This window comes from Neolamprologus multifasciatus, chromosome 4, assembly GCF_963576455.1.
Source record: "Neolamprologus multifasciatus chromosome 4, fNeoMul1.2, whole genome shotgun sequence".
In the NCBI taxonomy this organism is placed as follows: Eukaryota; Metazoa; Chordata; class Actinopteri; order Cichliformes; family Cichlidae; genus Neolamprologus; species Neolamprologus multifasciatus.
In genome coordinates this window covers 21,428,071-21,439,452 of record NC_140442.1, presented here as the reverse complement: position 1 = coordinate 21,439,452, position 11,382 = coordinate 21,428,071, and the positions used below count along the sequence as shown (strand labels likewise).

The window sequence follows — 11,382 nt, the reverse complement described above, 5'->3', positions numbered from 1 at the left end:
CCGACTGCTTTGTGCTAAAGCCACTGGCTTTAATTTGGGGGCCGCAACATTTGGAATTAATTATCATACATACTCCAGCACTGCTGTGGCTTACTGTGTACACTGGCTATTACATCCACTCCAATACAAACTTTATACAGCTTATGTGCTGGAACTTGCTGTTACACAGGAATCTGACTTGCTTTATAAAAAACATTTGCATAAAATACAGCTGCAGTACAGCGTTAGTGTAAAGTTAACAGAGGGACGTGAGGTAAAGTATATTTTCTGTTCTGGCTGTGGGCTAAGGCAACAGGAAAACACTATTCTTGACCATTAAAATGTATGTAGCCTATTATACTGCATAATCAGGGAAATGTTCTTTACACAGTATCATTTGTTTTCAATGTCAGAGCTTGAGGTTTTTCGCCTAGCTCCATATCAAAACTTGAAATTAGCGAACATGATTCTTGTCCTCCAATAAATGATTACAACACTGACGGCCACTTTATTAGGTACAGGTTGCTAGTCCTGGATTGGAGCCCTTTTTGTTTTACAGCCTTAATTCTCTGTGGCACAGATTCAACAAGGTGCTGGAAAAATTCCTCAGAGATGTTGCTCCATATTGGCACGACAGCATGACACAGTTGCTGCAGATTTGTCTGCTGTACATCCGTGATGTGAATCTCAAATATACTGTATTGGGATCTGGTGATTGTGGAGGTTATTTGAGTACAGTGAACTCATCGTCATGTTCAAGAAACCAGATTATTTGGGCTCTGTGAGCTTGGTGCATTATCCTGCTGGAAGCAGCCATCAGATGTTGGTTATAAAGGTTTGGACATGATCATCAATACTTAGATAGATTGTGGTGTTTCAATAATTTTCAGAAAATATTCCCCACATCGTTACACCAGCAGCAGCAGCAGCAGCAGCAGACTGAACTGTTGATACAAGGCAGGATGGATCCATGTTTTCAACCTTTTAATCCTAACATCCAAATGTTGTAGTTGAAATTGAAATTCACCACATCAGACAACATTTTTCCAATTTTCTATTGTCCAGTTTTGTTGAAACCTCACTCTCCTCAGTTAGAGGTAATGTGTGCTGAGAGATGCTCTTCTGCATACCTTGGCTGTAACAAGTGGTTATTTGAATTACTGTTGCCTTGCTATGAGCCTGCTGTCATCAACAAGACATTTTCACTCAGACAACTGTGCTTCTTTGGACCATTCTCTGTAAACCCTCGAGATGTTTTTGTGGGAAAATCCCAGCAGATCAGCCAGTTCTGTCCATGTCTACATACCTAAATACACTGCGTTGCTGCCTTGTGATTGGCTGTTTAAACATTTGTGTTAGCAGGTAGTTGACCAAGTGACCAAAGACCTGAAGAAGTGGTTGGTGACTATAAATTTACACTATAAAGAAAGGGCTGTAAAGATGCATGCCATTTTGTAAAGTAAACCTGTGATTCAAGAATATGGATAGAAAGTGTTTAAACTTACTTTATCATGCAGCATTTTCCAATTTTAGTTTATTCAGTTTTGAGTCTAATTCTGCTGCTTCTTTGTGGAACTTTAACATTTGTTTTAACAATACAATCAAACTTATAATCAGTCTTTGCATATGTGTTAATTATAGTCTTTTATTTTTTTAGAGTGTTTATGTGCACTTGTCTAATGTCCTTGTTAATTTTTTTACAAGTCTTATATAAAAAAAACCCAACAACTCACAATTAATAAAATATCTTTTGCTTTCATTCTTTAAAAAAAATAAATAAAAAATGTTCAGTGAGTCACGGTCTTCTTATTCATCAGTCTGACACGATTCAGTGAGAGGTTACTGTTGTCCTGTATAGTAAGTTAGAAATTTGTTTTATTAGATTTATTCATGCTTATAGCCCTGCATGGCCTCTATCTTTATACCTAAAATGTATTGCACCTCATAGAGAACACGGCCTCAAAAGACCCCGTGTACGTGTAACCTGTTAATTAAGAAGCATCAGTAGTGCTGGTAGAAGAATTAGACTCGGAGAAAACATTCTTTTGATTATTTAAGCTACACTCCAGCTTCATAAGGATAGACGCTAGAGTGGAATCACTCTTCTTATCTAACTCAGCAGGGAAACAAGTCTGAGTATTTCCATAAATGTCAAACTATTTATCATTTTGGGGGAAACAACATTACAAATGTGTTTATGTAGAGGAAACACTGATTTAAAAAAATTAACGACATTCTGTGATAAAATGTCAAGAAGAGTCACAGAGCCGATGGCTGCTGCCTGAGCCAAAGTACTTTAACATCAGCGTATAAATGTGGAACTGTACGTGTGCAAAATAAATCAGGTTAACTGCTGAAGCTGTAGACGTTTATACCTGTATGTTGTAAATTGCTACATACAGACGTGACGCTGTGTTCCCGGGTAATTTGGAAGGCATTTGTCTTTTTTTGGAGACTGCTTCAAAAGTAGATGTATTACTGACAATGAACAATACCTTTCTTTTGATACTCTCATATGTATGGGCTCAAAATGTGGTCATAAATATTTTGTACTTGTAAATCAGGATTTGTATGTGTAAAAAGAATTTGTGTGTGGACTTAGCCAAAAAAAACCCCCTGCAAGTTACAAGTACAAATTTTGACCCTATTTTTCTTCCTTTCATCTGATTGGTCAATGTCATGTCAATCACAAATGTAACAATCCAATCAGAGAACAGATGGGTATGGCTGTCGGAGGGGCGCTTTTTTTGAACTGCAGGTCTTTGAAGGGAATAAATGCCCTTTTACATGCCAACCCAGCGTTTTCCTTCAACACCACGAAGGAAAACAGTGTGTGGTCGTCCGAGTTTGGTGATTTTTGTGTCACAGGTCTACGTGTTTAATACAGGGACTTCCACAGCCTTTTCAACAACGCTGCGGACCACGGGGGGGCGTGTTTTGGAAATGACAGTCTTCATCACAAAGCTTTCTTCGTTATGAATTAGCATACATGTTTTTATTGAACATTTGAAGAACCAGCAAAAAAAACAGAAACTCTTGTAGAGGACATAAAGTCAGAGATAGAAACGACAAGGAGCAGGTGCATCTAGCACAGGTAGAGCTGCTGCAAAAACCCACAGAACTCAGCAGCCAGCGCAACAAATTCTGGATCCTTTGCTTTTAGTTAGCATTAGCAGCACATGCTGTGCCCGATGTGAAAGGACTTTTATGCTGCGCACTGTGACTCACAGCAATGGTCCCGGTGTTCTGATAAACCATCCTACTTTGGCAAAACGTCCTACCGTAAGTAGTTTATGCACATTTCTGCTGTCACAGAGTCATTCCAGCACCAAGTTAAGTAGGTATGACGGTTTGCCACTTAACTTTGCCCATCAGAGTATACTTGTAGCTCATATGCATACAGCCAGGATGGTTTGCCACTTCATTTTACCCATGAAAGTATGCTTGTAGGTAACATTCACAAAGGTAGCATGGTTTGGCACTTAATTTTACCCGTCAGAGTATGTGTGTAGCTGTTATTAACAAAGGTAGGATGATTTGCCACTGAATTTTAGCTGTTAAAGTATGCTTCTAGCTCAGATTAACAAAAGTAGGACGATTTGCCACAAAATTGTAGCAGTTTAATTATACTTGTAGGTGACATTCACAAAGGTAGGATGGTTTGGCACTTAATTTTACCGGTCAGAGTATTTTTCTAGCTAATAGTCACAAAGGTAGGACAATTTGCCACTGAATTTCGTGTTGTGCGCATGCACAGAAACAACGGGTAGGATGGTTTGCCAGGTAGGATGGATTCCTAGAACACTGGGTCAGCCCTGACTTTGTGTTAAACTAATCCTAAAGTAATAATGGTATTTCTAACCACTGATATGCCACAACTTTATCCTTTCAACAGCTGCTGAAAGTTAGGGGACCTAACTGCTATTGGATATTTATATAGAGATCCTCCAGCTTCAAACTGTATTACCCTTCAAGGACCTGCAGTTCAAAAAAGTGCCCCTCCGACAGCCAAACCCATCTGTTCTCTGATTGGATTGTTACATTTGTGATTGACATGACACTGACCAATCAGATGAAAGGAAGAAAAATAGGGTCAAAATCCGTACTTGTAACTTGCAGGGTTTTCTTTGGCTAAATCCACACACAAATCTTTTTTACGCACACACAAATCTTTTTTACACACACACAAATTCTTTTTACACATACAAATCCTGATTTACAAGTACAAAATATTTATGACCACATTTTGAGCCCATACATATACAGTATTTTATGCATATCTGAGGTCGGGTGAAAGCCTCATCAGGTTTGTTTAGCACTAAAAAGCAGCTGTTGTTACCATGGAACACCGGTCACATGTTCCGTGCTCGATCCAGCAAAAACTAGAATCTGATGTAGATGATTCATTGATGTTTCTCACAGGACATCGGGCATCTTTTTTACCATTTTCATTAACCGTTAAGCCTAACTAGCCAGATTTTACTCTTCATTCTTGGATTTTGAAGCTTCACTGGGTTTATGAACACCCAGAAGCATTCCCGGTGCTGTATTTGTTTTCCCATCACACTCTAGCACAGGTCAGACATGGTTCACAAACTCTGCATCTAGCCGGTCTCCACACTTGTTGACACTGAAATGGACTAAGAGAAATAAATGGTGCACGATACAGTTATTAAAAGTAAATGTGCAGGAGCAGCAGCTGCTTGACTACAGTGGATTGCGAGCAGCTTTAGAGGCGGTGAGAAGCGGCTGAGTGGCTCAGCAGGGCTGTGTATATGTAGGCCGTGTTCTGCATGTTATTTCCTTGAAGTCATCAGACCTACGCTCCCCCATCAGGAAAAGGCTCTTATGATAAGTGGCAGCCATGAAATATGCACAGCCTGTCGTAGCCGCCTGCATCGCTTCGTGGAGCCTCGCTTCGCTTCCTTGTCCCCTCCCTCCATCTTATTCTCCCAGCCACTGTCCCTTCTTAATGCTTTTTTCTTCTTGCCTCCCTTCATTGTTGTTCAATGCCGCCCTCTCCTTTTCATCTTATATTGTTTCTCTTTTCCAATTGCTCAGCAAAACCCCCGTCTGTCAGCCCTCATCACTCTAATCTCTCTGTCTTCTTACCTCCTTTGCTCTCTCTCACTGTCCTCCGTCCCGTCATTCTCTTTTAAAATCAAATCAGTTCGGTCTCCACGGACAGAAACGGAGCGTGCGTTTGTGTGAGAATGACACAAATAAAGAGCAAGTAAATGAGGGGCTGAAATAAAAAATATGAAAGCATGGAGCCACGGAGCCACAGACAGTTCCTGCAGCAGATTAAAACGTACACAGTGCACTCGAAAACACACTAAACATCTTGTAATGCGTCATTGAAATTCTTTATTGTGGGTATGTCGGCTTTTCTTGAAAAACAAGCAAAAAACAAAAAAGAAAAAAGAATGGCACATGGAAAGCATTTTTAAAGCATTTTTTCTTTCCTTTTTTCAGTATATACGTATGCTCATACATAACGTTAATAACAGTAGCTGGAATCACACAGTCTTTGAAGCACTGCTGACACAGAAAACATGGATCATCCTAATATGCTAAATATATATCATATCTAACTAATAAAAAAGGTAAAAAAAAAGTTGTTTTTTTCATGCACAGTCCTTTTTTGCTTCTCCTTCAGCAGGAAGGAATCATCGAAACAGACACAAATCCTGGAGCAAGACTTCTCTTCCCCTCCACATGTATAATTATATGTATATATCAGTGTTTAACAGTAATCTATATGTTTCATTATATATATTTCTATATTTGCTGTTGCTGTTAGATTTCAGTGGCTGAAATAAATACTGACAATGGAGGTTCGACATAGAAAGTAGACACAAGTGACATCGAGTCATAAAACACATTTTCATTCACACTCAAGAAAAACGATAGAAAACTGTGAAATATTCTTTAAAATCAAAAGACATCCAAACTAGACCGCTTTAATCAAAAGCCAAATTACGGTATATTATAGGCCTCTGTCTCTGCTAGCATCTGATTGGATTAGAGGGACCGTGTGTTAAAGTATTTTGCGACAAAATGATGATGATAAAAAATCTTAGCGATGTCAGTTTCCTGCTAACCCTTCCTCACCTTAGACACAATCTTTACTCTATCTGTAGGCGACAGGGCTCTTTTATTTTTACCATTTTTTTTAAAAGTAATGAATTAAGAAAATGACAATCATTGAAGAAGCCCAGAGTATGTGCAACTGTAGCTAAATCAGACATTACTGTGAGTATAGTTGTCACATATGATTAATTTACTGTTATCTTTTAAAGCTTCGTAGCATCACAGATAGCTGCCACTCATTCAAGTGAATTTACAGTATGATAGCATTTCTACGCAGCGCACAAACCTCTACAATCTGCTAGCATCGCTTGTTTGGACTGAAGCCGACAGGATAATTGCAATCTATCACCTAATCCCAGTATAAATGATGAACCCCTAAACCTAAGCAAACATCCAGGTGTGCCAAATAATTTTCACAAAAGGGAATTATATTTGAATAGGATAATTATACTGGAGCTAAACATTCCTGCAGTTGCTTTTTTTTGGCTATCAAATAATAAGTGGATCTGCAAGTAAATGGTACCTCATGCACCAAGACTTTCAATATTTTGGTGGGGACATAGAGGATATATTCTACCCAATCTCAAGTAAGGTCAATTAAAAAAAAAAGCTTGATATTTTCTCCTAAACTCATTTTAAAGAGTTACGTTTGATGGAAATAACAATAATTAACATTTAAACTATGCATTATAAAGATCACATTCAACTCTGATCAAGTGGATGCCTGAAGACCTCCAACTGCCACCAGAATAAAAATCATCAGCTGCAGATATACAAGAAGAAAGTTACTGAACCAGAGTGTTAACGCACCAACTTTGCAGACAAACAAAACCCCCAACGACCTCCTCCACTGTCCCTCTTTAATAAGTGGCTAGAGTCAAAGAGACACAAAGCCTGAGCTGAACAGACGTACTGCTAACCTCACCGCCTCAATATGTAAATCACTAACAGGATTATTGCTCGCTAGGGAAAACAAAAAAGAAAACACAGAGTTTTCTACTTCAGGAGGCCTACTGTAACATTACCTTCTGTCCCAGTAATTCTTATGGCAAACACAGACAGCAAATCACAGTGGGTTAAACCTCAACTCCTACTTCTAGAAAAGTAGACCAAAAACCCAGGAAAGCCTGATATATTGTTCTGATTTTCTGTTTCTCTGTCCTTAAAGAAACTTTTCACAGGCTAAGTGACTAAGATGCTCAAGGACTTAAACATGCATTTTGACAGCAGAGACCTGGGCCCACTTTTGACTTTCAGACAAGAAATTCTAACCTGCAAATCAGCTGTGTGTTTGAGGTGGTGCTTTCCAAGGTCTACAGAGGTGGAATTTGGCATCACTGTTCATCCAAACTAAAGATTTTGGACTTTCTAAAGCCCTAGCCGCACAGACCTAGAGACCAACCTGTGACCCCTAGCATCAACCACTTGATGAGCGGATACTAGTGGATACCAGTAGATACCAGTAGATATTAGTGGATATGAGTGGATACTCGTCAACTGGTTGATGCTAGAGATTGATTGATGCACTGCTATGTGAACTTGATCTAAAAGAGGTATACGATGATACTGCACCAAAAACCTCCTTGGGATTGCGTTGCTCACCTTTAAAACTTTCCTTCAAACTCTCACCAACTGAAGCAGTGAAACCATGAGAAGTGCAATGCAAAACTAGAAAGGCCAAACTGTCTCCAGTTTGTGTCAAATTTACTTAAAGTTTCACTGCCAGTCAGAAAGTAGTTGGAGACTGATTGCAGACTGTTAGCAACCACTTGCCAACCAGTCCTAGTGACCAGAGGTTGCGAGAGGTTGCCAACTGGTCTCTAAAGGCTTTGGATCACTCTTGTGACTAGAAAGAGATGTACCTTTGACTGCTAGTAAAACATTTAATTCTAATTTCTTTTATTTCTTTCCTAAAATGCAAATAGATTTTTCTATTCTGACTCTAACACATTAATACTGCTCGATTTAAAGAGGGCTCCCGACATTTACCACGCTAACAAAAGTAAAAGGTATGGACTCACAAAAATGCAAACACATAAGTGTGTTTGCATAGACAGTACTTGTTCCCTAACACGAAACACGCTTATACCGACACACACACACACACACACACACACACACACACACACACACACACACACACACACACACACACACACACACACACACACACACTGTAAACAAATGGTCAGATATTGGAATCATGCTTTTATAAAACACAAAGAAATAACTGCTAGCCTTTTTCATCGCTTAAATACTACTTAACAGACATCAGATTAGAGTACAAGAAATGGCATTATCTATCTGTCTGACTCAAACCCTCGGTAAAGACTACATTTCCCAACAGCATTTTTTACGGACAGAAATTACATACAATCTGATATTTGTGGTACAAACCTGAAAACTCGCAGTATTAATTATTAAAATAATACTCCATGAGCAAATATGCTAAAATGCAGTTGGGAGATAAGGTCCAGGGCTGCTCTTGATATAGAAACTCATGCATGCATGTCAAGCATTCCAGTTTATAGGTATAAACACACAGACACTATTATTAATATAAGCCCACTAAGAAGCACACTAAAATTATAGGCTTATCAAAATGCACTGGAAAAGCTGAGGAATGGGTAAAAGAAAAGCTAAATCACATTTCCCACCTGAATAAAAGTTAGAAAATGGAGTGCCAAAGCTATGTTACACAGGATGTCTCGCGGTTGTTTAGTTGTGAAATCCTATAGTTGGATTGTAAAAGTTTTAGTAAATGCATTTATTAAAATATAATCACCCTTTTAGTCACACCCTAACTGTGCTATATGAAATCCAATTATTTTGGTCCCTCGGTTTCGAAATCCATGATTTATGAACTTTAAAAGATCCTAATTAATTTCTAATCCTTTATCTGATTGCGCATGCTAAATTAAACCCAAACTCTTTGTTCACACAGCAAGCAACACAATTTGAAAATCACCCAAGATGCAAAAAAAGACAGATTTAGAAAGCACGTCAGATGCTTCTTGGTATGTACTGTGTCATGCACGCTATTGTTCTAAACTGGTTTAGAACGATCATCCGCAACACTTAAACCACCGACAGCAGAAATGAATAACACACCAGCAGCTTTTGACTTTGCAGCATAATGTTGCAAAACGTCTTCAGGAATGCTTTTAAAGAGCTCAAGGTCTTAACTTCCAAATTCCCCAGATCTAACTTACACAATCTGCTGCTGACATCTTGGTGCACGATATCACAGGACATCTCAGGGACTCTTGTGTGTCTGCAATGAGTCAGAGCTGTTCTGGTGATATGAGAGGGATTTAGGCAATATAAGCCAGGTGGTTTTAATGTTGCGGGTGATTGATGTATAGTAATAACCCTCTCAGTGCTAAGAAAAGGCTAACTGCATACTGTATGCTGCACTGTACTAAGTTACAGCTGTGATTTGATTGTGTTTAATCGTGACAAATTTGTATAAATGCATTTATCCAAAGTTCTCAATGAAATCTGTAATTAAATCGTGCTACAGCACACGAAATCAAGCTTTTAAATCTCAAGAAGGGGCCAACGAATTATCCAAGCTGCAACAGTGTGAACAATGTGTGTTCTCCTCATAAAACCTTACTTTGTCTGTCAGTTTAACGACACTAGCATCAGAAATCATCAGAAATTTAAGATGGCACGTTTGCGCATGCGTGCGTGTATCTCGGTTAGGTAGGGACTGATCTTGAAGAAACAGTTGTGTATGTTTGCGTGTGTGTCCATGTGTCCATGCGTGAGCTGTAATCAAGCCTGCTCGGTGGCAGTGGTGGCAGCAGCATTTCCTGTGAACTCTGGGTTGATAAAGGAGAATCCCTGGAACTCGTCTTGGTCCAGATTCTGAATCACTTCCTCATCGGGAGGGGTCAGCACCGGCGGGTGGCGTGTGAAAAAACGGTCAAAGTTTTCGGCATCTCGTCCACACTGTTAAGGGAGGGAGGGTGGGGAGGGATGGAGTACAAGGCAGGGGGGGATTTGGGAAGGGTAAGAGTGGGAATGGATAGGAGTGGATGGATCAAAGTTGGGTGGGGGGTAGAAGGAGAGGAAAACAAAAGAAGGGGGGGGATGGCAGGTTGAACCAGGGTGTGAGATGACATCACTTTGAACAAGGTTTCAAATATCAGAACAAGTGGCAGTACTTGGGGTGCGCTTGATTTAACTCTCCATTAGTCATGCATTAAATGCCATTTTTTAATTAGAAGTGAAAAAAAGAAAAGAGTAAATCACTTCTTGGAGAAGATAAATGAAGCACGCCTCAGGTATGCTTTCCCTTTTTCAAATATTTGAAGCATTTTCAACTCAAACTTCCAAACAAGGTTACTGAAGTCTCAAACAGCCTGTGGAAGTGCACTACACCGAACTGGTGACCATGCAAGCATTAATGCATGGCGTGTGGCTTTATTTGGCAAAAACAAACAAACGAACAGATTTTTCTGCTTTCTTTTAAGGACAGTGGTTGCAAAACTTGGATTTAAATGGATTTCTAAACAGCTGCACTAGAAAAAGCTTAAAGCCACAAGATAATTATTGGTGTAATTGTGGGTTAATTATATGCTCCAGCCGTGGAGACCTGCAGAGATTTGATAGACCAAATCAGATCATCAGGACTGGGAAAAAAGGCTCTGGATTTTTGCTTAGGAAATGTGCAGCTTGCCAAAATAATTTACTAACCTTCACAATATCCTACATGTGACACTTAACTGAAACCCTTGACATGTGGCTTTCATGATCCAATCTGAGTCTCGGCAACAGTGAGCACTTACAAAGACGTAACTGGTGCCAGAGTGAAATAATCTCCTTTACGTAGTGTCCAATTTACATCAGATGGAATATGTTTTCTCGTCCTTTTCCTTCCTCTGACCATTGGGAAGCCAAATCAAGCTTATATACCCTTGAGATGCGTTCCCATCGAAGTACATAAAACTAGTTATTAACTTGAAAACTATATTTTTCCCGGCAGTATCCCTCACAGGGACGGTGGGCTGAGCTACTTCCTGCCCCCTCCCCCATCTCCATCACTGCACTGAGTTTTAATTAACACAACAAGGATTCAGTGTCCTCTGACAACATCACCCAGAGGAAAACTACAAACTCATTAAATCTCTGCAACTCCAAAAAAAACCTAATGAAATTAAGCCAAAGTGTTTATAGTTTGGGGAAATAATGTGAAATGAGAAATACGCCAGGGTCAGTAGTATTTGCAGCTAATTACTCACATTTGTTTAACCTGTTTGGGGAGGCAGATGGGAAAAATCAGCCGAGAAGGGAAATAAAATG

The 11,382-nt window shown here is 39.4% G+C and overlaps 1 protein-coding gene across 2 annotated transcripts in view; it reads right to left on the bottom strand.

The window, feature by feature from the left end:
• The window catches only part of prkcbb (protein kinase C, beta b), a 105,107-nt gene that overhangs the window by 12,008 nt on the left and 81,717 nt on the right, over positions 1-11,382 (bottom strand). The window contains exon 17 of one of the 2 annotated variants that reach the window (XM_085158145.1): positions 1-10,029. This exon is cut by the window's left edge and continues 1,380 nt beyond it. The exons of the other annotated variant lie outside the window; for it this stretch is intronic. Within the exon in view, the coding sequence (XP_085014271.1) occupies positions 9,853-10,029 (177 nt within the window). The 3' untranslated portion in view covers positions 1-9,852. The remainder of the gene's footprint in view (positions 10,030-11,382) is intronic. 2 annotated transcript variants of the gene reach the window in all.